A 27,986-nucleotide genomic window follows, 5' to 3' on the forward strand; every position below is an offset into this window, starting at 1 on the left:
CAATCCATCACCGTCAAAATGCCAAAGTCCGTAAGCCGAAGATCTGGTCTATTTGAAATGCGAGCTGTAAGTTTCCTGCTGGTAATGCACCGGCTGGCTGACGAGCGAAGTGTGCAGAATGCCGGGTAAGAGAGCGCCCACTTAAAACACGTGCGGCTAACTAATGCAGCCTAGAAACGGAAAAGCAAAGTACGTATCTGGCGGCAGAAAATGATCCCACCGTTGCTGACTATGGCAGTGCTCAGGAACAAGTCCATGCGCATACTGCGCGAAGACCAATAAGCCCTGCGTGTTCGGGCCTCGTCCGTCGCGAACACCACTGACTAGGCGGTACATACCTATCCATTGTATCGGCTGACCACTACCTGACGGACCTAGAAACCTGGATGCCGCAGAGGCCCGCTGTGCAAGTCTGCTATCGTTACTCCGCAGATTAAATCCTGAAGTAGACGTCGAAGATGCCCTGCGGACGGTCGCACCCGAGTTTGAACATCACCAGTATCCTCACCCGGTTGAGCCACTGGAACCAGAGCCCGACTCGGAAAGTCCGGACTCCTCGCGACGATTTGAGTGGAATGAAGCTTCTACGTCGAATCCTCCTGACGGGATGGTGTCGCTGCCTACGGCAAGTGCCGAATCAGGGTACCTCGGTATGACTTTCGGCTACATTTTGAGAAGCAAGTTAACGCAGAGCAGGCCATAGCTCCGGGACAAGGCTCCTGCAGACGATATCGGACCTATTCCCAGAGAATGTCACCCTAGATCAACAGCAGGACGACTCGCCCGCACGGGTCAGCCAGACGGGAAGTCCTTCGCTGTTGCTACATTTCGCCAATACCGCTGTTTTGGACAACCTGATTGATGCATACTTCCTTTGGTACAACCGCTCATACCCGATCCTGCATGAGAGCACGTTCCGCGAAAAGTACCGCAACCGCCAGCGGATTCCCTCCCGCTCCAGCTGGCACTTGATATTCTACCTCGTCCTTGCAATCGGACACTGGGTGTCCACTGGCGGGATGGAGCTGGGTCAGGATAGCTACTACATGGCGGCCCGCTCACGGATGTCGATGCGCATGCTGGAGTCAGGGAGCCTTGCAGCCGTTCAGGCATTTCTACTCATGGTGTGTCCGGATCTTCCAATTGCAGGTTGCGTGCTGACTTTCCAGGGCAATTACCTCCAGAAGCGAGACCGACCAAACACTGGATACAACTACATCGGCATCGCGTATCGCATGGCTCTCGGATTAGGTCTTCACCGCGAACCGCCCTCAGGACAGACAAACGATTCCTTGTTCAACGAGCGGCGGAGAGCCGTTTGGTGGGTGGTATACTGTTTCGACAGTGGCTTTAGCCTGACAACAGGAAGACCGGTGATGGCATCAGACTCTTTTATTGAGACCCGCCTCCCTCGAAATATTGACGACTCAGTAAGTGCCCGGACCTAGCCAACAACAGCCCTAACTTTTGCAGATATCAGCTCTAGATTCCCCCTTGCCCTCACCAGTCGACCGACCAACAACCTACTCTGCGATTATCGCGCACGGCCGTCTCGTCTCGATTGGCAACCGCATCTTCAGCGAAATAATCTCTTGTCCATACCGTCAGTCCTTCTCCTTTAGAGCACCCCGCTCAATCGACCACCAGCTCAAAGCTTGGCGCCTTAGTTTACCTTCATACTTCACCGGGCAAGACATTCCACCCTGGTTTCGCGGACCGAGAGCTGTCGTCGGATGGAAGGAGCAGAACTTACGCATGCTGTTGTGGTGGGGAAGCCAACGATTGTGCAATGACAATGTATCAATGAGCGCCGAGCGCGAAGAAGCGCGGAACATGTGCCATCTAGCCGCGGTCGAGACCATACAAGATATCACGACATTTTGTCTTGATTATGCGGACGCTGTACATGTGGGGCTGAGCTGGTACGCAACGTACTTTCTGTTCCAGGCGAGTGTTGTGCTTAGCATACATCACCTGAAGCCCGTGCCACAGCTCGACCGCGGTATGGCGGCTGTGAATCGTGAGTTGTGGCTTTCGTCTGTTGAGCGGGCGAGAAGGTGCTTTGCTTCGCTTGGTGCGACGAACAGAGCTGCATTTAGGTGTCTTGCTGTCTTGGATCGGATTAGGGACCACTCGCCGAGAGAGCTTGCTCAGGCCGAGCTGGGAGGACAGCCACAGCGGCTGCGAGCTCACGCAGACGCCGTCTATCAGGGTGATCCGCTTGAGACTGGGATTACGGATGCATCGGTGGCATCATTGACTGTTGACCCCACACTGCAGATGTTCTTCGAGGATACGTCATGGGAGAACGACCTATTTGAGGGGCTGAATGGATTTCCTGGAACAGATGAGGTTGATTTGTCTGAATCTGTTCCTGGAAGATCGGGGCCGACTGTGCCTTCTTATCTGAACGGCTCGGCTATTTAGTATCATCTGTCCTTTTAATGGACTAATAATCAGAGGTTACGTTCTTGAACCTGCAAATAACTCAAACATCCTCCGTCTGAGCTGTTTGACATTGGTATGTCAGCCCAAAGGCTCGGCCGACTGTCCACCGACGAGACTACATCCAGCTCCGAGATTGCGAGCACTCGGTGTGTTGAACAGAAACATACATTTCTGCCACATGTTTGCAGGCCCGGAGCGCGAGACGCCGACCATTAAGCCCACTCCCCCGGAATCCGAGCTCCGAGTTATGACAGCAGATGCGGGGAAGCTGCAGAAGCTCTGGAGCGTATAAACACCCGCTGCTAAACGCCCGCTGGATCTTGTAGAATGGTCAAACTTTCCCTCACGTTTCCCTTCTTTTAGCAAACATCATTCAGAGCTACCAGTGTGCAAGCGATATGGCCACCAACGCGCTCGCCGACCGCTCCGCTCTCACCAGCCGTGTCGTCCCCTCTATGACCCTCGGCAATAGCAATGCAGCCTCATTAACCGCCCCCACACCCGCCCCAGAGGACGCGGCATCTCGCTTCGCCATCACTGGCAATGCCGTGGTCACCGGTGGTGCCGGGACCCTCGGCCTAACAGCATGTACTGCGCTCCTCGAGCACGGGCTCCAGGGTCTCATGGTCCTTGACATGAACCCGTCCATGGCAGAGACTGAAATCAACTCACTACGAGCCCGATTTCCCGCTGCAAAAATCATAACTGCAAAAGTCGACATCACCGATGAAAACGCCGTTGATGCCGCCTTTGCCGAGGCATCAAGTGTTCTAGGCTCCATCGACATCCTTTGCTGCTTCGCCGGCATAGTCGGCTGTGCCGACGCGCTCACCATGGCCCCCTCGCAATTCCGCCAGGTCCTCGACGTTAACACAACCGGTGCCTTTATCTGCGCACAGGCAGCCGCGAAGCACATGGTTGCGCAGGGGACAGGGGGTTCAATCACGTTCATTGCGTCCATCTCGGCGCACAGAGTCAACTACCCACAGCCGCAGGTCGCGTATAACGTGTCCAAGACAGGGCTGCTGATGTTGAAGAACTCGCTGGCGGCGGAGTGGGCACGGTACGGGATCCGAACGAACAGTATAAGTCCCGGGTACATGGATACGATCCTTAATGAGGGAGAAGGGCTGCAGGGGCATAGGAAGATCTGGGCGGAGAGAAATCCATTTGGGCGGATGGGGGTCCCTCATGAATTGTCAGGGGTGGTGGTTTTGCTTGCTAGTCGGGCTGGGGGGTATATTAACGGGGCGGATATTGTGGTTGACGGGGGTGGAATTGTTTTCTAGCAGTTCCTTGTTCATTTCTTTATTCTTTATTATTTGGTTTTAGAGCATCGTTTGGGCTGGGCAGTCCAGTTTTTTTCTAGTGGATGCTTTACCTGGGTTTTGTGCTGCTGTGGTGCTAGAGTTGAGCCTTTTCATAGACTGCAATGAAGAGCATACATTTTGTGTCTAAGAGATCACATTGAACTCCCAGATGGGCAGGTACGAACATATGATCCTTTCTCAGTATGATGCAAATCTGCCGATTTTTGTCCTTTGCGTTGTATATACTCGCCTACGTAATGCTCCACTGCGGACGACACCCCGCCGGCCCCTCGACGCCCCTCCCCACACTCGGCCTATACCACCCCGACGGAAGATAACCCAAACCGTCAACTGGGATATATACCCCTCATCCGTCATAAGAATCAATTCGCAGTTCTTTATTCCCGCTGCAATCCTATAGCGCCCGCAAGACACCCGGTACAATGTCCATGACTCACGAAAACTGCGCCGTCGTGCGCGACGGCTTCCCGCGCCCCGTCCCTGATACCCCCTCCAACGTTCTCGAGCAGTTTAAGATGGCCGGCAAGACGATCGTTGTCACCGGCGCTGCAGACGGCATTGGGTACGCGGTCGCTGAGGCGATGGCCGAGGCTGGCGGCGATGTCGCGCTGTGGTATCACTCGTGCGTGACCCTTTAGGATCCAGCAGAAAATGCGAAGATTGTAGCAAAGCGGCAACAATGTGCTGATAGATGTATGTGCAGAAACGATGCTGCGATTGCAAAAGCTGAGGGACTGACGAAGGAGCATGGTGTTAGGGCTGTTGCTTATAAGGTTGATGGTGAGTATTGCTGGTAGTTGGCCGGGGTCTATTGTGAGAGTGAGAGTGAGAGCGATGCTAACATTTTGCTCTAACTGTACAGTATCTGACCCTGATGCGGTCCAGAGCACCATCTCGACCGTTGTGAAAGACTTTGGCAAGATCGACGTCTTCGTGGCCAATGCTGGTACGTTCCCCGAGACCCCTATCAAGCTCGTCTTCCTCTCCTTTCCCCTTCCGAACTGTCGACGCTGGACATGGCACAAATTAACAAGTGCAAAGGAATGGCCATCTCAAAACCCATCCTCTCGCAGACACTCCCCGAATATAAAGCGCAACTCTCTGTCAATATCGACGGCATCGTCTACTGCGCCAAGTTCGCCGGCGAAGTCTTCGCCCGCCAGCGCACTGGAAACCTGATTATCACTTCGTCAATGAGCGCACACATTGTCAACGTCCCCACGGACCAGCCGATTTACAACGCGACGAAAGCGTTCGTCACGCACTTTGGCAAGTCCCTCGCGCGCGAGTGGAGGGAGTTTGCGCGCGTGAATATTGTTTCTCCGGGCTTTTTCGACACGAAGATGGGGGCGAGTCCAGAGACGGTGAATGAGGCGTATCGAATGGCGGTGCTGGGCAGGCAGGGATCTACGAAGGAGATCAAGGGAATTTATTTGTATCTTGCAAGTGATGCGAGTAGTTATATGACGGGGAGCGATGTGCTGATTGATGGAGGGTACGTTTTGCCATAGCTTCTGGGAAAGTAGCAGTTCAGTAGCTAGATGCTGAGAAGATAGTACATATCTCTTGGTGTCTGTAAAGTAGAGTATTGTTAGAGTCCACCAAGGATCTTAATACAATCCCCCGTTGAAGCAGTCAACACATTATTCATACCTAAACTGGGTAGATTATATAGAACAAAGCTGGTATACCCCGCTAGCATTGGCTTCTAGGTTTGATGTATACAAAGTCTTGCCAGCTGCCATGGCCCGTTTTGTCTGGTGCCTGGGGTTGGGGCCATGCCTGACCATGGAGTAATTTATGGATGAGTCTCTATGAGTGCACTATAATAGAACTCACCAACAGCTGCGAAGATGAGTGGGTCAGGTTGAAGGAGATACTCCAGGAGCTGGAGTCAAAGACAATTAAACCAGATCCTATGTTAGCCAATCTGTAGCGCACTCGACGGGGTCCTGGAGCATGTCTCTTAAGCATGAGTAGCCGTAGGTAATCATCGACATCAACCACCAAGACACTACACCAGCATCTGACAGAAGAAACATAGTACTATCAAACATATTATGGTAAACTTCTCTACTACTTACCTACCCGCCTTAATCATCCTATGGACTTATTTTATTATTTGGCTAGGCTGTGTGGTTTAAGAGCCCGCTTACCTACCGCAATAAGAAACCCGTAGTCATTTTGCGTGTGGTTGCTCTGCACACATATGGTTTTGGCTGACGATAGGATTGATAGGAATAGCAAGGCCTGAATAGATACTATATACCGTTCCAATTCATTGCTGTATTAGATCGACGGAGAGACCGTAGTAATACAAATTTCGGCTGCCACACCAGGTAGTATACAGACACCCTTAATATAATAATAATATTATATGGATGTCTGGGTCTGTAGGATGACTATGCTACTTTCCGCAGTAAAGAATGTCCATCGGCCACTTATGGACCCCGTCTTACAAGGAAAATAAATGCTTATCTAGGATTTATTTCGGAGACATACTGACTGATTAATGATCACCCCTCATGTCGCGATCGTTGCCCCGATTACGCCATGGCCAATTTGTCAGCTGTACAAAAGATACCCTTGCACTGTAGTATAAGTAGTCCCTCATCCCACCCTGTTTCCATCTAGAGACTAGCAAAAGGAGATTACTGTACAACTCCCCGACTCCAGAATATGGCTGACAAGAAACTTCACCTCACGGCCTTCATGCGCCCCGTCAGTCTCCACACTGGCGCCTGGCGGTACCCAGACTCCTACGCGGACGCAAACTTCAATTTGGCGCACCTAAAATCCTTTATAAGAAAGCTCGAGGCTGCGAAATTTGACGCCTTCTTCATGGCGGATCATCTCGCCGTTCTGAATATGCCGGTTGAGGCCCTGAAGCGCAGCCATACCGTCACCTCCTTCGAGCCATTTACGCTTCTCTCTGCGCTATCACAGGTCACGGAGAAGATCGGTCTCGCAGCCACTGCATCCACCACGTACGATGAGCCGTATCATATTGCCCGTCGATTCGCGTCTCTCGACCATCTGAGTGGCGGTCGTGCGGCGTGGAATATCGTCACGACGGCGAACCCCGAGTCGGCCAAGAATTTCGGTAGAGACGAGCATCTGGAGCACAGCGAGCGGTATAAGCGGGCACGGGAATTCTACGACGTTGTCACCGGCCTCTGGGACAGTTTCGCCGACGACGCCTTCATCCGAGACAAAGAGAGTGGGATCTTCTTCGACCCGGAGAAGCTGCACGTCCTCAACCATCAAGGCGACGACCTGAAAGTCCGGGGCCCGCTGAACATTGCACGGCCCGTCCAGGGGTGGCCGGTAATCGTGCAGGCAGGCCAGAGCGAGCCAGGACGACAACTGGCGGCCGAGACTGCAGAGGCGGTGTTTTGTTCACCGCGCGATTTAGAGGGTGCAAAGGCGCTGTATAGGGATATCAAGGAGCGCGCCGAGGCTGCAGGGCGAAACAGGGATCACATCAAGATCCTGCCTGCGGCATTCGTCCTGGTTGGTGACAGCGTTGAGGAGGCAAAGAGGAAACGGCTCGAGCTGGATAGCCTAGTGCATTATGACAGCGCCATCGCGTCGCTGTCAATCGCCCTCGGCGCCGATGCGTCAGGGTTCGACCAGGACGGTCCATTGCCGGTGGACCTACCTGAGACGAATGCGAGCAAGACATCTCGCGCAGGTGTTGTCAAGCTGGCAGAGGATGAGAAGCTGACTGTGAGGCAGCTGGCGCAGCGGCTGGGCGGGTACTCGGGGCTTGCCTTTGTCGGGACACCGGCGAGCATTGCAGATGAGATGGAGACCTGGCTGATGGAGGAGGGTGCCGATGGGTTCACGGTTGTCTTTCCTTTCCTGCCTCAGGGGCTGGATGATGTGACGCAGAAGGTGGTGCCCGAGTTGCAGAGGAGGGGGATCTTCCGGAAAGATTATACGGGCAACACGCTCAGGGAGCATTTAGGTTTGCCGCGGCCTCATAATCAGTTCTTTGCTTGATAAGTTGAAGAACGACCGTTGTGGTTGGGGGTGTTCTTATAGGGTCTGAAGATAACCCTAATCCGGACCTGAGCTGTGGACGACAACGGTCAATGGATCAGACTGGAGATAACAGTGGGTCAAATTCATACGATATCGATGACAATGAACATGTACATGATAATGATAAGACCGGCTATCAATCAACTAACTGGAATTAGTACGTCTGGGCTGGAATTGGAGTAAGCAATAGCCGACGGAGATTCTCCGTGCGGGGAGGAGTTCTCCCTGCAACTCCCCATCTGCCCCAGATAACATATTCAGAGAAAAATGTCCGTTGCAAGTAGAAAGCTCTACCAACCATTTCAATGCCTCATCTGCCAGAGTCGCTTCACCCGCCACGAGAATCTCAAACGCCATGCCCTCCTCCATACCCGCTCCCACGACGAACTCCAGCTGTCCTGCGACTTCTGTACCGCGACCTTCTCGCGCCCAGACCTGAGGAAGCGGCATATGAAGAGAAGACACCCCGAACATGAGGCCAGACGGGCGAAGAAGAGGGTTCAGCGGGGGGAGTCGACGAGACAATGGAGCGAGGGGGACGGGAGGGATTCCGTCTCGCCAGAAGGGAGCCATGACGGCCGTTCCCAGCAGGCAGTAAACAATCAGACTAGAGGGAGTGCAAGTCCTTGGGGGGATAGACGGTCGCCGAACATATCAGACCTGATACAGCAGGCCTTGGAGGAGCCGCGAGGCGATAGGATCGGGCAGGAAGTGGTGGATCTGCAGATGCTGCTGGATACCGGGCAAATATTCAGGCCACCAGAGAACATCGAGCAACACTTGTCAGGCTTTACTTCCTCGGCCAGCCTCGAAGACGGCAGCTGGAGACCCTCGCCGTCACAGATCTCGACCGGCTGCGCTCTCTTCTTTGCTCATGTCTCGCACTTTGTCCCTTTCCTCCATCAACCCACTTTTGACGCCGACCAGACACCCCTCCATCTGTTGCTGAGCATGCTATCTCTCGCCTTCCAGTACGGCTCCGATCCAGACTCGGACACGCAAGCCCCAGACTCTGGCGCTCTTCTCTCAGCCCGCTGCTTCCACCGCGCCCGCGCCCTTCTGACCAGTTCCAGCACCGCAGGCCCTCTCTCAACCGTCCAATCCTACCTCCTCCTCCAGATAGCCTCGATGATGTACCTCTGCTCGGAATCCCACCACACGCTTCAGATGCACTCGGCCAGTATCTCCCTTGCCCGCACCTCAGGTCTCATGCAACGAACAGCTCTCGAAACGTCGACGTCTACATCGCTCACCACCCTCTGGCACGCATTCGTGTCTGCAGAGTCCCATAAACGCACCCTCTTCGCCCTCCACCAGATTGACGCTCTCTGGTACCAGTTCCTCTCCGTGCCGCGCTCCATCTCGCATCTTGAGATCAAGCACGATCTCCCATGTCCGAGGGAGCAGTGGGTTGCGGCCTCGGCAGAGGAGTGGGCGCATGGGCAGCTCATCCGGGGACAGACGGGGCCACAGTCGCTCCAGTACGTTGACGCAGTTCGACGGTTCCTTTCCCAAGAGTCCCTGCTCAGCCTCCCGGTATTCGACCCTTATGGCGCAATCAATATCGCGCAATTTCTCATCTCCTCTGCGCGCGAGATTTCCGGCTGGTCGACGATGACAGGGATGCTAAGTATCGACCGCTTCGGAGCGCTACGGTCGTCGCTTGAGACGCTGCACCCGTTCATCTGCCCAGCCCATCCGTCTCTGTCCCCAGTCTCATCAAGCGCCCCTCCAGCGCAGGATGCTTTATGCCCCGCTACCTGGCAGACGGCCATGCTCGAGCTCCAGATCTGGTCGCCGGCTCATACATCAGGCATAATCCAGACGTCGATAAGCTCGCTCCTGGAACACAGTACACAGATCCACCTCTCCCCGTCGCCGCAGATTCTGTGCGAAGAAATAACGGCTCAGGCTATCAAGCCACATATTGACTGGTTCTTGACCTATCTGGAAAACACAGTTGATGCTGAGGGAGAGGCACCCTGGGTGGTGGTGTATGCATACAAGGCGTTCCTCATTGCGTGGCAGCTTGTTCGAGGGGGCGTCGAGGGGGCGATGAGGGTTGTTGGGGTGCATGATGGGGATGTCATAGGCGCAATGGAGTGGGCAAGAGTCGTTTTTGCTCGGCGGAAGAGGTGGGAGGTTGGACGCTTAGTTATGGGGTGTTTGGATAGGTTAGCTACGGATATCAATACATGAGTCTAATCATGTTGTACTTGTCTTTTGGCTCTTTATAATCCCGATAAAATGATGGAGTTTCGTCGCTTCACTTTCGCAGTTGAAGCTATTACAAATCAATAATATCCATCCTTGCCTATGCCTCATCGCAATCACCACTTATTGCCTACAGTATACGAGCAAAGGACTACCTAATACATCTCATACCTCCACCCCAGGCCAACCATCTCCCTTGTGACTCCATTCTTGATGACCTTTTCGATCTCTTCCTCAACTCCTGAATCCAGGCGCCGATTCTCCCTGCGCACAATCCACCGGTAAACAGTGACCGTAATGCCCAAGCAGACACCTGCCCCAATCAACGCCCCGAACGCCGCCATAAATCTCGGTTCGTCGTAGTAAAGGTAAGAGGCCCAGATATTCGATGTGCCTCCAATCGCATTGACCAGTGCAGATGCCGCCGCCCGTTTACTCACGGGTCGAGCAAGATGCAGATTGATCGTCTTGTAGAGGAGGAGCTGCGGGCCCACGGACGCAAAGGGGAGTATCATCATGCTAAAGTACCGAGCCCCCACGTTCAATGTCGCCATCGGGATGATGTACATTACCACGGTGATAGCCACGCAGATCAGAATAAGCGGGTAGACGGTATTCCGCGAGTCGGAGTAGTACATGATTCCGTAATAGACGCCGCCAGCAAGGATATACGGCGGCGCAGTTAGGAGCAAAGACAGCGTCTCGGAAAAGTCGAGCGACGATACCAGGGTAGGGAAATAATTCGCTATACTCCCCTGCACCTGAGAGAGCATATTCGCCAGTATGAGTAGCAGGAGCTTGACATCCCTAAGCGCGTTCACGAACCCCGTCAGGAGCGAGACGTTCTCTTTCCCCTCCGCCGCACCGGCCTCGGATTCGATCCGCCAGACTGCCAGATCCCGCTCAATCGGACTGAGGATTCGGCTGTTGTGTGGGAACTCGGGCATGATCAGGGCGCATATGGCGCCAATTCCAACCGTTGCCGATCCCTCGATGATGAACAGCCACTGCCACCCTGCAATCCCGTGGGCCCCGTCGAGCTGTAAGATGGCAGCTGCGAACAAGCCGCCAAATGCATTGCCTACCTGCTGCGCGATATACAATGCTGCAATGCGCTTGCCGAGCTCTGCTTTCGTGTACCATGCTGACAGGTAGTAGATGGCTCCCGGAAAGAAGACTGCCTCTGCGGCGCCGAGGGTTGCACGCACAGCGAGGAGCTGCTCGTATGTTTTTACGGCGGCCGTCAAAGCGGATATACTCCCCCAGACAACGACGGCGGCACAGATGTACATCCCCGGACGTGGGATCTTTGTGATCAGGAGGTTGGAGGGGATTTGGAAGGGGAGGTAGCCAACAAAGAGGATCGAGACGGCCGTTGCGAACTGCTGCGTGGTCATGGACAGGTCCTCCATAATGCCTTGGAGCTTTGCAGCTGCCAGATTCTGCCGGTCGATGTAGTTGAGGATGTACAGCATGCCGATAGTGGGGAGGACAAGGGTATCGATCTTGCGCACGATCTTCTTGTTCAGCTCCCCATACTCGTCCGACGAAAGGGAACGGAGGGAGCTGGGCATGCGGGCATCGTCGCTGGAGGGAAGGACATGGACCTGGCCTTCGGCTGTGGAGGCTCGGTCTTTGTCCTCATCTTTGAGGGAGTTTTTCTCCATAGTGATCAAGGGACAAGGTGAGGAGCAGGTGCAGGCGGCCGGTAGTTAGAGCGGATTGTCTTGAGGGATGGTGCAACTCATGCTGGGAGCAGGCTGAACTATATGCCTGTCGTTATCAGTATGTCCCTGCAGCTATCTTCCCCAGATTGACGGTGTGGAGACAAAGATAATCGGCAATTGACCGACTCCAACTAGTCACTATCCGTGGATGATTAGTACAGCAGGAATGAAGTCTAGACCAGAGACAGTTAGGGCTGGAGGAGCTCCTCCCGAGGCCCTGCGGGGCGATACGACATGCTCCTCCATTTGCGCAAAACATACACCCATACCAAGTATATAGATAGCTAGAACTGAGATAGGGATCCTAAGCATATGTTCATTATTAGCTCTACCAAAATCTCTCTTTACCTAACCAAGCCATCTCCAAAATGTCCCATCCCACTCCTCTGACCACCACAATCCGCAATCCCCGTCTGCGCCTGCTTAACAAATTGCGCCGAAATGAATACCCCCTTATGACATTCATGGCTTTGCCATCTGTGCGCATTGCCCAGATCCTCTCACTCACCGGCCTAGACGGTATAATCATCGATTGCGAACACGGCCACATCTCCGACGACAGCATGCACAACGCCGTCGCCGCAATCTCCGCCCTAGGCGTCTCCCCTATAATTCGCATCCGCGGGCCAGCGCATGATATCATAAAACGTGCGCTAGATACAGGCGCGCACGGGATCATGGTCCCTCAAATCAACAACGCGGATGAAGCGAGGGCGATCGTGGCTTCTTCAAAGTTCCCGCCTCAGGGGCTCCGCGGTCAGGGCTCCGCATTCCCGGCGATAGGGCACGGCCTTACGACACCTGAATACATGAAATCCGCAAATGAGACGATTATCACAATGATCCAGATTGAGACAAAAGACGGAGTCAAGAATGTCGAGGAGATATGTGCGGTGGAAGGGGTGGATATGGTGTTCATCGGGCCGAATGATCTGGCGATGAGTCTGTTGGGGTATGTCCCTGCTAGAGGGGATGAGCCTGTGTTTGTTGAGGCTGTAGAGAAGGTCATTTCTGCGGCGAGAAAGTATGGAAAGTGGGCAGGGAGGATGGTCAATGATGGGACTATTGCGAAGGCCGAGAGGGAGAGGTTCGACACCGTCGCGGTAACGGGGGATACCAAGGCGATCACGAATTGGTATGTGAAAGAGTTTGATATCGCTAGATCGTAGACTACATAGACTTGCTTAATATGGGTTACTGTTTTGTTCACAAAATCACTGTACGAGTACGCTTCAAAAGTTTGTAAGCGGACTTCGTGAACGTCACCCGTTCATGATAGCTCCTCACTCTCGCAATGTATGCTTTAAGTGTTGGTAGATGATATAATGTCGACAGAAGAATATCCAAGACAGTTTACAGCTGGTTATAGAGTAAGTTTGGTCACAAAATGGTAGGTATATACCTGCATGAGAGCAGAGAACAAGCGTCTCACAACAAGATACTCATTTGCTGTCTCTGCAGTTGCCCGGATTAAATGCCAACAGAAGGCTTCCCTATCGCGCATTTATCCTACTTAAACCAGCACATTCATTCCTTTCTGTATCCATTCCATTCTCCACAGCTACTAACATTAGAAGTCGAAAGTCGATAATAAATCGTACCCGTTAGATTTAAGGACTAATAATTAAAGTCTATACGTATCTAAACCTGCGCAATGCACTCAATCTCAATAACGGTTCCCTCGCCCGGAGGCAGCGCCTGGAGACAAGATCTTGACGGCATCGGCTTGGGCAGAAACTCAATGTAGACCTCGTTCATGGCCGCAAAGTCCTTCATATCGGCGAGGTAAACGTTGTATTTCACCACCTGTTCCAGGGACGACCCAGAGAGCTCGAGGACTTCTTTTATGTTTTGGAGAACGGTGCGCTGGCTACATATCAGTTGGGGTATTGGAGAGGGTAGTGACGATAAGGCGTACAGTTGCCTGCTTGATTTCGCCTGTGGCGGTTTGACCGGCAAGGAAGACGAGGCCGGGAACTTTGGTTGCTGGGCCTGTTGAAACAAAATTAGAGAGTGCTAGAGACTGAATGCGACTCTGTTGTAAGTTGCGTACAGTTGTGAGGCTTGAGAGGAAATTTCTCGCTGGAGATGAGTTGGCGTGACATTTTGATGAAACTCAGTTATGGCTATGATGGTGACATGAAGAGAAAAGGATCCGGTGTACATACTTCCCTCTCTTTAAATCGATCCTCTAGCAATTTCCATGGTGAGTTTTTGGAGGAGCTCTAATGACCAGGGTGCAGGGGCTGCCCTGGGAGGAGCTCCTCCCACCCTCCTCCCACCCTCCTCACTGGCTCCTCCTCCACCCTAACTACTATCTCGCTAGATAGGCTTCTGAACGGCTATGTAGAGGAGCTCTCCAAAAGTATCCACTCCAAATCCAATCAGGGGCAGCAGATTGTTGGAGGTCGAGTTAGCTCAGCATCCGGAGCGCTGGAAGCCCTAAACCGCCAGCATCTGGATCTGAGGAGCTCGCCTGATAGATCATGAGACTGTACAAGGCGCCTCTATAGTCCGCTCAAGGTATATAACCATATCCAATTGACTTGCTGTAGTACGACTTCGGTATACCATCAGTTATTCTCACCGTCAGCACCAGTCCAGCAAAGTCAAACAGTATAGTTTCTCACAATGACCCCTGCAGCCCCCTTCAACCCCCCTTCCCCCAATCTCCCCGGCAAGCCCTTCGTGCCAGAATGGAATCCGCCTCCGGTTACCAAGCAGACTGAGAGCTTTGCTACCCTAAAGTCAATCGATCTGTCCCTCCTCGACTCTGAAGACCCGGTCGTGGTCAACCGTCTCATTCAACAGGTCAAGATTGCCATCCGCGACGACGGATTCCTATTTCTCGAGAATTACGGTGTCTCGCTTGAGCAGCTGCACCGCCAGTTTGCGCTCGCGCAGTACCTCTACAATAACATGAGCGAAGAAGATAAGGAGCGCCTTCTGTTTGACCCCGAGACAGGGAGGTGGTCAGGGTATAAGCATCCGTACGGGTTCAAGGTAATCCTATATCCCGTCTCCACTCTTTATAACTCGAACATCCACTTAACTGGGCTTCGTCTTATGATATAGCGCCACCGCGGCCCCCCAGACGGAATCGAACAGTTTAACTTCTACACGCGCGAGTGGAACGACCCCAGCCGCATCCCGACGTGCTTACACCCTTTCATGGACGAAATCACCGCGTTCTGCAACTACCTTACGCAATCGGTAAACCGCCGACTGCTGACCCTCTTCTCACGCGTGCTAGAACTTCCTGACGACTACCTCTGGGAAAATGTGCAGTCGCACGGATCCCCCACGGGGGAAGGCTACTTCCGCCACGCGCTGTTTCGGCCTGTGCAGAAGGAGACGCAGGAAGCGTCCAAAGGGCTGCGTATGCACGGACACACAGATTTTGGACTTACAACGCTCCTCTTCTCAGTACCGGTCAGCTGCCTTCAGATCTGGGGAAGGGACGAAAAGTGGTATTATGTCCCGTACAAGCCTGGTGCTCTAGTTATCAACATCGGCGACACGCTGGAGATTGTCTCCGGTGGACACTTCAAAGCGACCAGGCATCGAGTGTATAAGCCGCCTGCCGATCAGCTAAATGAGGAGCGCCTGAGTCTTGTGCTGTTCAATAGCTCGGTCGGGGAGTTGCGGATGCAGCCTGCATATGGTACGTTTCGTCCCTTTCCGTATCTACAGCCCACGAGCCCGGAATGCGGATATGTTTGCTGACTGTGAGAACGCGTAGAGTCCCCGCTCATTCAACGAGAAGGCTGCATTGAAGAGCAAGGTGTGTACAAGGAGTTCAAGCGTCTCACGGAAGCAGGCCAGCTCGTCCCGAGCAACCGCGAGTGGCGCGAGATCCAGATCGCCACGGCAACAGACCCAACGGATACAGATCATAACAGAATTGGAGTCCATCAGGTACTAATTGATGGGAAGGTGATGCATCAGAGAGAGTATATGGGGGTGAAGGTAGTGTTGCCTGTTTAGTTTTAATAAGCCTTCGTTGTTGGAAAACGTGATGTGCTTTTATGGGTTCTGCCAGCATCAACATGTAACTCATTGGAATTTGGTATACAGTAACTATGTTCTTTATATCTAAATCGCTTCTGCTCTCCTTTACTCTAGCTCTGCGTGATTTCCGTCGCCTCCTCAAGCCAATATCTGATTCTGATTCCTGGGCATGGCTCAAGGCAGATCATGGTTCAATCATGGACCCAGCGCCACGCAGGTTGAGTGGCCCATGAGCTGAATATGTCTGAGATCTATGGTTGTACCGTTTTGTGTCTGGGCTACTTTGCTAATCTCTTTGCACATCATGATTCCTTCAGAATGTGTCATTTACTGTTTCACACGTCTGCGCTAGAAGGCCTAACCGGCCGAAGAGAATCTCCCACAAGTGGACAACATTGGTACTCGACTGGGTCCACGCGTGCGAACACATCCCGCGATACATCAGAGGGGGTTGTGTCAATATAGCGTCCTATTGATGGCTCATTTAATCCGCAAACAGAGCGCTGCAGAAGTTACGGGCACGGGGCTGGAACCAGTAATGTGGGAACTTGCCGCGTCGTTACCGAGGCCGGGTTACGGCTAGCAATATAGGACTGACGGGCACAATTCTCTTCTTCGGGGCCATATTTCTCTTAACTTGTTCTGGCTTCCCCTTCCGGTCATGCTGGTCTTACTTGCTATCATGTTATATTTGGAGACCATCTATTTTTGTTGTGCTTTTTCCATGGCCTGGGCCCTTGTGGACAGGAAGTTGGCGAAGCACAAAACGAGACACTTCAGATGGAGCTGACGGCACACTTGAGGTTGAAAGGTAGACCAATAGACAGGCCTTATGTAGTTCTGATCATGAGACGTCCTAAGAACAAATATGACGGGCCCCTTGCTCATACATTAACTAATCTAAATATAACCTGACAAACACCTCGAAAAGAACTTTCCATGCTTGTCATTTTGCATTTTCGCCTTGCAATTGTAGCGCCTTAGGGCTTTATGCGCATGGTGAAAATCCCAGTACTGGATGGTGCGAGGCCCACAATCTGGAGACAAACGCTTTGTGCATTTCCTCTCTCGCAGTTCTACCTTTTGGTAGACCTGTGATGCTAATGCAAAGCAAGCCCCAAGAAGTATGCAGAATCAATCAGTCTGTCAGAACTTTATCACAGATTTAGGTACAGCGCACCACATAACAGATTCCTGAAGGCGCATTTGAGAACAGCAAGTGGCAAGGTAGCTATAGTGGATGGCAGAACTGACCGATACATTAGGTCAGCATCTATGAAGCCCCACGTTTCGTTACCTAATTTGTCCTCTTTTGTTCAGAGAATGTGGTATGATCATGATATATCAGGGCGTCACTAGATCGAGGCTGGCCGGTTTATACAAGCGCAGAAATCTTAGAAGGGAGAATCCAGCGCGGGTGCAAAGCACTAGTTCAGCCCTGTTACAGAATATCTGGAATTCGAACCTTGTGCTCAGTATAAAGTGTTCACGGCTATTTATGAATAGAACGTTCTGCCGGTACCGATCATCTTTGCAAAACCACGGTATACTTGGCGACTGGATGGCTACTAGTTAGCTACAGTCTTGGACGGTGAAAATTGCCCTGGCCTGCGATATTCCCGCCGGACGAACGGCCAAAGGCCTATGCGGCGCTCTGGCTCTGCCAACACAGCCGTATCGGATTATTATCCGACGCTCAACCGAACAGAGTAGGTGACCCGGACGGCATGGCGATGGGGCCGAGACTGAGTTCGCTGATGTTTTTAGCGCCTTCGTCGAGCGGCACTGGTTTGGGAAGACAATGATCACTCGCTCCGGCACCTGCAGGCAGCAATACTGCATCAGTCCTTTCCTGTACATGACACTGCCGAGGCTGGAGTCCTTTTGTTTCTGAAACAAGATTGCCCAGACGCAGAAAGAAAAATGGGAGGTTCTCGCTTTTGTCCAGCGTATCCTTACAAGATAATTACCTCGAGTTGGCACGACTGGTGAACGCATCTTTGTACCTTGGATCAATACTACCTTCGTACTCTCCGCACGACCTCAACATTTCTCACCGTTGGATCATCCGGGGATCCCATCCATCCCCATGCCCCGGGTTCCCAGGCGGCGGCTGTCGATCTTTACTCTATGAATTGACCGGGCTACACCGTACTGTACGGAGTCTGGGGCATTGCGGTAATAGGGTTTTGGAGTCATGGCGTACGGTAACCTGGTTCCAGGCTGCAATGTTTCTTGTGTTATCTAGTCGTTAAGATTTGGGCAAGGATCTTTTCTTCCTCAGACCTACCTTTGCTTGCCGATGGTCGATCGCATCTGGAGGAAACTAACCTAGCGCAGAACATAAATCGCCCCCAAGTCCTTCAGTGACTGTGCTACTACAGTTGCTGACATGTACATAGAGGCGTGTCTCTCATTTTTGCAGTCTCTTGGGCTTTAAATTGGGTAATTGGATTATTAACAAGATAAACCCTGAACTTGAAAGGGCAACCAAACGAGAGATCGTCTGATCCACTTTTCATCTCCTCCATATGTAGCTTATGTAAAATGCGAATCTGAGCGAAATCTTCTTGCCTTCATGCTGTCAAGTGAGCCTTCTTACCTCGTTGTCAGGTACTGCTATGAAGTGGCCAGCGTGCCTTCATTCGTATGGCCTGATCTACAGGAGTGGCCGGGGACAATTAAAAATGCTCTACGACCATCCGCGAAGATGCCTGATTGCCCGTATCTTGCCATCGTCATAGATCCACGAGGGGCTGACTCGCGGGCCAAGGTCGTAGCTGTGGGTCGACCTCTGCTTAGCCCTGAGCAGTTCCTACCGATGTTTTGCCGTGCGGACCGATTATGATATCTTGGCCAATCAAGGGACGCATCGGGACCCTGCTCGGCCGACTAGGGCTCGGCTCAGTGACGACACTCCGAAGTTTCCGTGAAAGCTGTCCAATCAAAAAGACTTGCGGGACCGTGGGTCTTCGGCATGCCGAGTCCGGAGCGCCCACTATCCGATTCCAGGCTCGGAAGGCTTATACAGTTTCCACTGTGACATAGTTCAGCTTCACTTTGCTGTCGTCAGGCCTCGCGTTTCTTGCCACGGTCAGAAAATATCTCTCAGCAGCAGCCGGTCGCTGTGCGTACATCCGTAGTCCACTTACAAGACGTTGGCTGCATAAATAAGATCCCCGGCACCCCATATGGATGCCCCAAATCTCCCCATTCTATCCCCATACCAGATTATACCCCGGGAAGATGACGAAACCAACTGAGTCGGCCCTCAAAGACATCAACCAGGGCAAGGAGACTACCCAGGATGAGAAGACAAAATCATGGATCGTAGGGGGCAAATATCGCGACGAAGCAGAAAAACTGGCCGTGCATACCTCTGGTCGTGGAACACCCGAGGAAGTCGACTTTGACTTCCCCGCGACAGCAGTTGAAGCGGGCCATCTCGAGAAGACGAACGAAGATGTTATGGTGCTCACATTCCTCGATGGAGACCCTGAGAATCCCTTCAACTGGCCATTGGCCAAGAAAGCCTTCATCTCACTGCTCCTTTGTCTCATGACGCTCTTCGTCGGTCTCGCTACGACAGCCTACAGCTCCGGAATCAACAGTATGACATCTGATCTCGACGTCTCGACAGAGCTGGGCCAACTGGGCCTGTTCACATTCAACTTTGTCTGCGCGCTTGCGCCGCTTTTCCTTGCCCCGTTCTGTGAACTGGTCGGACGACGAGTCATCTACGTCAGCGCCTTCATCTGCTTCTCCATCATGTTCATCGGTCTTGCCCTCGGCAAGAACATTGCAACCATCATCGTCTGCCGTGGCTTGCTCGGTCTCTTTGGGTCTGTCGGCACGATCCTCGTCGGTGGTACCTTCAGCGACATGTACACCCCTGATAACCGCGCTATCCCCATGGCGACCTTCTCCTACGTCGCCATTCTCGGCACCGTCGGTGCCCCCATCTACGCCGGATTTATTGACGAGACTATCGGCTGGCGCTGGATCGAAGGTATTCAGGGTCTTGCCAACATTCCCCTCATCCTCGTCGTCGCCCTCTGCCTCCAAGAAACCCGCGGCGGCGCCATCATGCAGAAACGCGCAAAGCTTTTGCGCAACCAAACCGGCGACAACCGGTACAAGTCGAAATCCGAGCTCGAAGCGCCAACCCTCAAGCACGCCCTGCACAACTCTTCTGTCAAAGCCGTACACATGCTCATCACCGAGCCCGCAGTCTTCGCCTTCGGCATGTGGATCGGCTTTGCGTGGTTTGTGACTTTTCTCTTTCTCTCCGTCATTCCTATCACTTTCACAGAGAAGCGTGGCTGGAGCGAAGGTGTTGCCGGTTTGCCCTACATCTCTCTTTGCATCGGCACAACGATCGGGTTTGCAACCAACTTCATCCAGATCCGCAAGTACAAGTCCATTGAAGCTTCCGGTCGTCCTGTGACTCCCGAATCGCGTCTTTACGGCGCAATGTTTGGCGCCATCTGGCTTCCTATTGGCCTGTTCATCTACTCCTTCACGCAGTACGGGTACCTCAACTGGTCCGGCCCTGTGATTGCACTGGCTCCCATCGCAATCGGCATTTTCTACATCTTTGAGTCTACTTACAGCTTCACTTCTGACTGCTATGGCGAGAACTCGTCCTCTGCTATTGCGGGACAGGGGCTGCTTAGGAATACGCTAGGCGCTGTATCGCCGCTCTTCGCGTCGCAGTTCTTCCATAATGTGGGGAGTCAATATGCAGGTCTCATTCTCGCCATCGCGGGGACAGCCCTCGCGCTTATTCCATTTGCCTTCTTTAAATGGGGCCCGAAGATCCGGGCTAGATCGAAGCTTGCTGAGACGGCCAAGGGCGAAGATGAGGAGAAGGGGAAGACAGGGACGACTCTTTATTGGTAAATATGATGATCATCTACAGCTTAGCCTCAACTTACAAATTCAATGAGATTATTGAAAGGTTTCCAGCTTTTCAAGGTCAATTGCATTCCAAACGCCAGTATTATCACACGTAAGCAAGAGAATTAGACGATTTATAAACGACTTCGGCTAGATACGTAGACGAGTACGAATCAGTTAAATGTAATACGCATTCGGTGATTTGCAGCATATCTCCACTGATATTGAAGTACGTACCAAGTGAGCACCAACGGAAATACGAAAGACGAGTCTCGGTTTCACAGTTCGCGTAGTCGATTGAATGGGTTATGCGTGCATGTATCCCGGTTTTGAATGTTTGCTTATGTACCGTCTGACGCTCCGGTCTTGCTTTTGGCGGTGATGTATACCAGTACCACGTTCTTGGGATGACATGAAGATTGTGATCATAGTGCAAGAAAGGAAAGGCATGACCGGATATATTGAACGGAAGTTTATGCGAAGAAGACTGGATCGAATATGAAGAGCCACCAGGAAAATTCTTGGTATATATCAAACGTCCATACTCCGCTCTTTCTTGAGTTCAATGCAGGAAGAGTATTATTAGTTCTACTCCTCTTCCCGTCTCACCGTTCGCAGCTTGTTTTTCATTCTTGAATACCTACTTGCACCCAGCGCAGAATAACAGCAACTTACCGTACTGTATCCAGGCGTCTCTCAAGGAAAGTTATTCAAAACTTCCACCTCTCCCCTCTCTACTTGAGTGCCGGCACCAAGATCTATCCACAAGGGAGGGTGGCATTGCATAAGGTTGATTGTCAAGGTAGAGATTGGGAATGCAGGGTGTCTGCTATCACTTCGCTCATACCTAAGAGTGCGGAGTTCACTGTGTGAGATATAGGGGAGGACGCTCCCGCAAAAACAAGACACACTCTTTGTTTTCAGTTATAGAAGATGGGAATTACCTCTCTCTGAGGCTGCCCAAGACGCACTGATGCTTTCAATTCATTCTTTTTGGCCGAGTTCCAACAAGAATAGAGTTCGGGGTACACTGGGAGTATACTTAGTCTCTAAATACACACACTGGATTGAATTAGAGGAAGTTAAGGCCGTTGATCTTCACGTCTGCTGCTTTTCTTCATAAACGGCGCATTCTCCAAGGCACTGGCCTGAATCTCCCACAAACCCCTGCCTAGGTTCACCAGTCTCTCTCCAAATCTCTCCAGGATGTCTTCAACCCGCGGCGCACCCTCCTCAAGAACCTGTCGGAACATCTCATCGTCCCCATCTACGTCTAACGTAGCAGCCCTCCACACCCTCTTCCACCTCTCCAGCACCTCCCTCGCTTCCTTCCTATCTTTTTTAACATCACTGGCAAGCATATAAAACGACGACCGCTTTGCATGGTAATGCGCATGTTTATAGACTCTCACAGTAGAGAACTTCTCAAACTCATATAGCAACTGCACTGCGTTTGGTGCTTCGATCTTATGAAGTAACACAATCATTGTTCCGCCGGGTCTGAGGTGTTCAAGTGACAAGATAAGCTGAGTTAGGGTTAGTCGTGTGGCTTCCCTCTTTTCGCGATATGCAGCTCGGGCCTGTGTCCGGAGAACCTGACCATCGCAGAGCGCTAGGTCAAATCTCTGTTTTTCATTGAAGTGTGCAGGGAGGAATTTTGCAAAGTCTGGGTGTGATGGCGGGAATTCCGCAGCTGGTGTCCTCATATCCGTTGCAAGCATTGTGATGTCAAGAAAATTGGCTGTGACGTTGGGGTGCTTGCGCAGCTCGCGAGCAACCTCGTAGCCTCCTTCACTTTTTGGGAGAGTGAATGTCAGCGCTTGCGCCGTAGGGTTGATTTTTAGGGCTGTCGCGAGGAATCCACCTGGTGCCATGCACAGGTCAAGAAGGGCCGGGCGGCTGCCTATATCTGAGGCCGAGGGCTTGATGTCAAATATTCCAGTAAGCCGGTTCATGTCGGTCGCTATATCCTGCATCATTTTGTAGAAGTGTGCCGCTGTCTTTGCGTGGGCTTTGTCTGAGGTTCGGCGCTGTTTGGCAAAGAACTTGTCGCCGGCGGGGACTCCCCAACCCTGTTTAGCATTAGCTAGCGTTGTTAGTTGAAGAAAAGGTAGTGTCCAACCTTTTTCCGCAGCTCATAGAGACGCTGAAACTCTGGGACTTGGGCTTCGTTTAGCAGATAATGCATTATGGCTTTTGTGAGCCTGCTGTTGTAGTCGTTCCGGCTTGATGTTTCTTCTTGGGGAAAATGGAGGTCAATAGGGTCCGCTGCGATATTAAGCTTGTCCATGGCGAAAATTGGCTGGTTCAACTGCTCTTCCATCCTCTGAAGTACCCGCGAAGTTTATTAGAATGATTATGATGCCTGAAACCAGGAAGAACCTAAGAAGAATAGGGAAAGAGGCTTTAAATATATACCCAAAGACTCGTATAGTGGTATCTTGTTATTCTGCAGAAGGTGAAAGAATAATACTCTGTTTGAAGACGGGTTGGTGGCAGGCAGGATCACAAAAGCCTTGCCGTGCCATCAAACAGAGCTTTCTACCATACAGCTATCTGTCTCACTGTGAGGCTGTCTTTGCTTTGTCTGCTGCAGCAGTTTGATAGGCAATTAAGTCTTTACGGGGGACAAACGGCCAGCCTTTTGCGCCGAGGCACAGCCTCAGCTCAAGACTCCTGGCCAATACCCATTTCCCCGCGCCCAATAGCCTTACTACTTACTATACCTCACAGTACACGGGGAATATGGCAAATGTTCAATAGGAATGATTCTTATCAAGCGATTTTAACAGCCTGGCTAGGTACATCTTCTGCTATGTAGAATAACAGCATACAACCCTAGGTAGCCAGCGGTGCTTCCACAGTCTACGAACCAGAGAAGCACAGAAGAGAAGGTATTACAGTATTTCTTTGAAGATCAACATATGGTTGACGCAGTACTGGACTAGTACCTGCAAGGATATACGTATACACCCCTAAACAAACCCGCTTTGCCTCACTGCGCTCCCGCACTGCATGATTGCTAGCCTTTTATAGGTAGCCTTGCGCAAATTTTTATTATCGTCCGGAGACAAAGGAATATCGCGCTAATAATTCCAAAAGCCCTAATCCCAACACTAACCCGATACCTGCATTTTACACTCGTGCTGGGGACAATAGACGGCGGCGGCGCATCGCAACTAGAGTTACCTGCACCCTTCTCGTTGAGGATAAAATCAACCAAACCACCAGTCAGAGTCCCCATTTGTTTCTCAGAGGCGCTACGATCGAACATGTCGTAGCTCTCGTGGCGGAAAGTGGGGACATTAAGTGGTTTTAGAGGGTGATCTCTTTACTTCATTGTACCGTGGACAAAGAGAGAACGTGCAGATAAATCTAGGGGATGAGATGTAATCACCTCTTAATACCAGATGCTTCTATGCTAACTTGGGCAAAATAATGTGTTCCTGGTATGTTTGGTGATAGTGGAGCAGAGACATATGTTAGAATAATCGGGCGACATTTCGTGGAAATGACAATCAACCTTGTTAGAATAATTATCAGTACCCATGGTACATATTCTGTCAGCAACTGAGAACTGAAGTATATAATGCAGGAACGAAGGCATGGATCTGTATTTATCACCCCGTTAAGTGATACTATCGGCTGCGCTGCTCAGCTTCAGAATGGTAGCAATCAAACTCGAACCGGTGTTCCTTAGTTGGAGAATGAGTATAGTACCAGCTCTACACGTGAGCTCACGAAGCGGAAGCCTGAATACAGAGTGCTTGGGATATATACCAGCAAAGGGTGGTAAACTCAGCCCTACCAATCCTGGTAATAGTCTCAGGGTCAACCAGCCTAATACACAATATACCTTAATATCTTGACGAGATGTTGAGAAGCTTCAAAGCAGATATGCAATGCTCACAGGAACTGAATAGGTTTCGCCATGACATCTTTCTGACTGGCAGACGCGGAGTCGTTTACTATGTGCGGGACATGAAATACGCCTCTAATAAGATTGAGATATATCCCTCGTCCAATGGTCCACGAGGTTGAAGTCTCAACCCTCAAGCACCGTTTCCGGTACCTAGATGATCTTGAAAAGAGAGCCCATTGTTCGAAATCTCAGCGACAAATCCGAGTCGGTTTGGAGCAACCACTTAGAATATCCACATCTTTGAGTCCCTCTTTATATTAGGCCTCTCTATTTGGTAAATTGTCTTAGCAGAAGGGCTTAATCTCAGCGATGTTGATGATGTTGGGTAGATCGGTGTAGCTGAAAGTTGTGTACAGGATTAATAATAGTGGCGCAGTTGCTGATCATGTGCAGGCTTCCTGGATATTGGGCTGAAGGATGAGCTGAGCCTCGGATCGCAGAGCTGTGCAAAGGTGTTTAAAGAGTCTTGTTAGCATGTAGAGTAGACTTAGGGCAGTCAAGGTGATGCGCCCTGGGTAGGATCTGGAGCATTGCTGATGAGACCCAAGCCCGGGGAGCCTTCGCTTGTAGTCCACTCTCGGTAATCTAACTGACAATAGCTACTCACGCAGGGTTGGCCGCCAACATATATAAACTGGTTAAGAGCTCTACAAGGATACTACGCTGGCCGGGCAAACGCTGGGGCTAAACGGCTAGCAGCAGATTACACCAGATTACACCATCTTACTCACCAAAGACTGTCTGAGCCTATGCCAAAGCACCTGGAGCGTGCCCGTGAAAATAGTTATACGATATCATTTGTTCAATTGGGGCTCTGCTGTGTCTTAAGCGACTACCCCGATTTTTGGGCATCTCTGACGCAATACAACCCTGCTAAACTTCAAAACGCTCTCTGAAAAAATAACAGCCCTGCTTCTAGAAAGTAAGAAAAGGGAAACGTGGGGTTAAGATTTACCCATTACGTATTATGAATTCAGCAGTGTCAGGAAGGTTTGGTGAGCTCGAAGCTCCCTTGCGCACATAAATAATCATCACGGTGGACAGCAGCCATCACGGCAACTATAGACGAACTCTCGTATCCAACACACCTATGGGGCACTCGGCGAGTACGGCAGCGGTGGTGTCTTCGGCCTAGCCTGCGCCTGCAGGTGATTCTCCGCTCGAGTCTGAGCTGCTACTGGCAATGTCGACATTTCCTGCCCGGTCACAGGCGCGGGTGTCTTCCGTTTCATAGCACACTGACGGCGCACTAGCAGACCAAAGCCTGCAAACAGCATCACCCCCATAGCCACTCCGAGTCCTAGGCCAATTTCTCCATCCTTGTTCAAGCTATTGTCATCGCGTACGACGCGCTGGGGCTGGGGCTCGGAGTGTATTGACCACACTCGTAGGTCGATTCAAGCGTGAGTCTTGTGTTTGGTTCAAGACTAGGGAGATGAACACTATGGATAGTCAGATCATGTAAGTGTCGATTAGACTTCATTGCTAGGAGAAATAGGGAATGCCCAGACCTTTTTATCTTCCCTCTCTGGGTAATCGAGGAGGCGCTCACGAGGGGTAAAGACACACGTAACGGGCGTAAGGCATCAATATGAACGGACCCTTCCGCGTATTGCAAAGCAGTTACTGACAGACTTCGAGCGGATGAGGGTATAAGCGGAGATCAGAGGGTGCAAAACAAACTTTTTTATCTCTCCGTGGATGGGCAATTGCAGCTCGTATGAACTACACATTCCAGTCATGTGTAGCCTGGTGCCCGAGTCACTGGAATTAGGGCGCGTGTGCAAATCTGGTTATGGCTCATCCGGAGTCATTGGCGGTCCAGCAGAGACCAATCGAGGCAGTGATATGCTGCCTGGGTTAGCTCGTGTATTCCCCAGATCAACAAGGGAAACCGAACGTGGATATTACTCCGGCTAGCTTGATGAAACCCACAGGTTCGAGGCTGGAAACAAAATTGCTACAGGGTCGGGGGTCGTTGGATTAAGATTGCCGGTTTTACATCCTTCGCAATTTATCACGATCAAATCATTATCAACCCTTTGAAGGCGGCGGAAGCCCAGCCTTCCGAAGTCTCCGTCCAGATAAATTGACTTGACATCCTCCAATACCGGAAAGTCAATGTTAACATATTGCTCAAGGCGTTCGATACGGATCTGACCGGCAACATGCTGCAGCTTAGGGAAGGAGAGATTGGCTATGGACCCGATACTGTTAAGGTCCAAGCCACCGAGATGCACGAGCTGTGGGGCCTCTATCGAGGTCATCAACGGCGATGAAAGAGCTAATGGGACCAGTGCCGTGGAGTGGATGGCGCCTGTGATATTGACCACATCAGGGAGAACCAGTCGACCACTGGCCCCGCCAATACTGAGTTTGTCTGCTATAACTGTTGTGCATCCAGCTAGGGCTTCATAGAATTCTTCCGAGCTGTCTAGGAACTGGTCTTCGAGGACGCATCCCCGGGCCAGCGTTCCTGGAGGTGTAACCCGTTAGTATATGCTATAAGCGATTTTTTCTTAGGGCCTACGGAGGAACAAGCCTGTCAGAGTCATTGGCACCCAGGGCCGGATATGACAAGAGCGCATTGTACTGTGACTTGCATCGGGTGTGTCTCGAAGTCCAATCGCGGAGTAGGGCTAGGGGGCTGTATATATATGTCGAAGAAATGATTCATGTGGTCTGTTTGTCTCTAATACTACCAGGTCATTATTGGCAGAGACCCTGCGCCCAATCAATATGGCATCCTCTTTCCCTTGGCAGGGGGCCTTGACATGGTACTCTAGACGTTGAGTAGGGTACTGGAGGTTCACGTGAGGCTGGGTAGTCCATAATATCAGCATTATAAGCTAGGGTACTGAGCCCCGCCAAGCAGCTACTGTAGGGCTTTCGCAATGATAGTTCCCTACCTAGACACCCAACTAATGCCTTTCTCGCATTGCTTGTCTTCCAAAAGGAGGAGTCATCGCCCGCCTGCCCTCAGTAGTAGATAATGATGCTGTTCTGGATGTCGGCGTCAATAGAGACAAGCTCGGTGACGGAACATGGTATTATAGTAAGTTTTGCAGAAGACCTGCTCCGTTGAATCGGCCCGACTTCCATGTGACTTGAATAGAGGAGCTTGGTAATTCAGTAAGTAGGTAGCCCTTAAATCAACGTGACTATCAATACCACTTATTAACCAAAGTTTTAGCTGTCAATCATGTTTCTGCGGCGTCTTTATGATTGCTGTTAAAGTTGGCGTGCTAGGTAGCGATTACTGTACGCCAATAATCCTAAATCAGGAGCTCGGGTGGGCTGGGTACTGCAGAACCATAAGACCCCCACAATTTAACTAGATAGTGTTATCGTCCGGCCATTTAATATGGGATATCTGGAGGCGGGCTC

General features: G+C 51.5%; 10 protein-coding genes across 10 annotated transcripts, besides 2 other annotated features; 6 read left to right on the top strand and 4 right to left on the bottom strand.

The window, feature by feature from the left end:
• Positions 1-18,286: part of a sequence feature (contig 1.95 4546..103820(-1)) that runs on past the window's edge.
• On the top strand, positions 19-2,427 carry ANIA_10679 (Zn(II)2Cys6 transcription factor; the record flags this gene model as incomplete). Its single annotated transcript, XM_050612304.1, has 6 exons — positions 19-66; positions 111-150; positions 246-330; positions 379-650; positions 697-1,430; positions 1,474-2,427. The coding sequence occupies 6 exons, from the start codon at positions 19-21 to the stop codon at positions 2,425-2,427; spliced, it is 2,133 nt and encodes a 710-aa protein (XP_050468244.1).
• Positions 4,094-5,491, top strand: ANIA_05547 (uncharacterized protein; the record flags this gene model as incomplete). The annotated part of the gene is made up of 5 exons (XM_658059.2): positions 4,094-4,401; positions 4,483-4,559; positions 4,642-4,725; positions 4,821-5,274; positions 5,455-5,491. Exons 1-5 carry the CDS (start codon positions 4,202-4,204, stop codon positions 5,489-5,491), a joined length of 852 nt encoding a protein of 283 aa, XP_663151.1. The 5' UTR covers positions 4,094-4,201.
• On the top strand, positions 6,459-10,025 carry ANIA_05546 (uncharacterized protein; the record flags this gene model as incomplete). Its single annotated transcript, XM_658058.1, has 3 exons — positions 6,459-7,749; positions 7,827-7,983; positions 8,108-10,025. 3 exons carry the CDS (start codon positions 6,459-6,461, stop codon positions 10,023-10,025), a joined length of 3,366 nt encoding a protein of 1,121 aa, XP_663150.1.
• ANIA_05545 (uncharacterized protein) lies at positions 10,196-11,707 on the bottom strand (the record flags this gene model as incomplete). Its single annotated transcript, XM_658057.1, has 1 exon — positions 10,196-11,707. The coding sequence occupies one exon, from the start codon at positions 11,705-11,707 to the stop codon at positions 10,196-10,198; it is 1,512 nt and encodes a 503-aa protein (XP_663149.1).
• ANIA_05544 (HpcH/HpaI aldolase family protein) lies at positions 12,136-12,936 on the top strand (the record flags this gene model as incomplete). The annotated part of the gene is made up of 1 exon (XM_658056.1): positions 12,136-12,936. One exon carries the CDS (start codon positions 12,136-12,138, stop codon positions 12,934-12,936), a length of 801 nt encoding a protein of 266 aa, XP_663148.1.
• ANIA_05543 (RidA family protein) lies at positions 13,409-13,872 on the bottom strand (the record flags this gene model as incomplete). The annotated part of the gene is made up of 3 exons (XM_658055.1): positions 13,409-13,633; positions 13,686-13,759; positions 13,821-13,872. 3 exons carry the CDS (start codon positions 13,870-13,872, stop codon positions 13,409-13,411), a joined length of 351 nt encoding a protein of 116 aa, XP_663147.1.
• ANIA_05542 (uncharacterized protein) lies at positions 14,399-16,000 on the top strand (the record flags this gene model as incomplete). The annotated part of the gene is made up of 4 exons (XM_658054.1): positions 14,399-14,770; positions 14,843-15,431; positions 15,510-15,685; positions 15,893-16,000. The coding sequence occupies 4 exons, from the start codon at positions 14,399-14,401 to the stop codon at positions 15,998-16,000; spliced, it is 1,245 nt and encodes a 414-aa protein (XP_663146.1).
• Positions 18,287-27,986: part of a sequence feature (contig 1.94 1501..523724(-1)) that runs on past the window's edge.
• Positions 19,004-20,680, top strand: ANIA_05540 (MFS transporter; the record flags this gene model as incomplete). Its single annotated transcript, XM_658052.2, has 1 exon — positions 19,004-20,680. Exon 1 carries the CDS (start codon positions 19,025-19,027, stop codon positions 20,678-20,680), a length of 1,656 nt encoding a protein of 551 aa, XP_663144.1. The 5' UTR covers positions 19,004-19,024.
• Positions 21,760-22,967, bottom strand: ANIA_05539 (uncharacterized protein; the record flags this gene model as incomplete). Its single annotated transcript, XM_658051.1, has 2 exons — positions 21,760-22,749; positions 22,800-22,967. The coding sequence occupies 2 exons, from the start codon at positions 22,965-22,967 to the stop codon at positions 21,760-21,762; spliced, it is 1,158 nt and encodes a 385-aa protein (XP_663143.1).
• ANIA_05538 (uncharacterized protein) lies at positions 26,516-27,187 on the bottom strand (the record flags this gene model as incomplete). The annotated part of the gene is made up of 2 exons (XM_658050.1): positions 26,516-27,075; positions 27,130-27,187. 2 exons carry the CDS (start codon positions 27,185-27,187, stop codon positions 26,516-26,518), a joined length of 618 nt encoding a protein of 205 aa, XP_663142.1.

Source organism: Aspergillus nidulans, chromosome V (assembly GCF_000011425.1).
Source record: "Aspergillus nidulans FGSC A4 chromosome V".
Lineage (NCBI taxonomy): Eukaryota > Fungi > Ascomycota > Eurotiomycetes > Eurotiales > Aspergillaceae > Aspergillus > Aspergillus nidulans.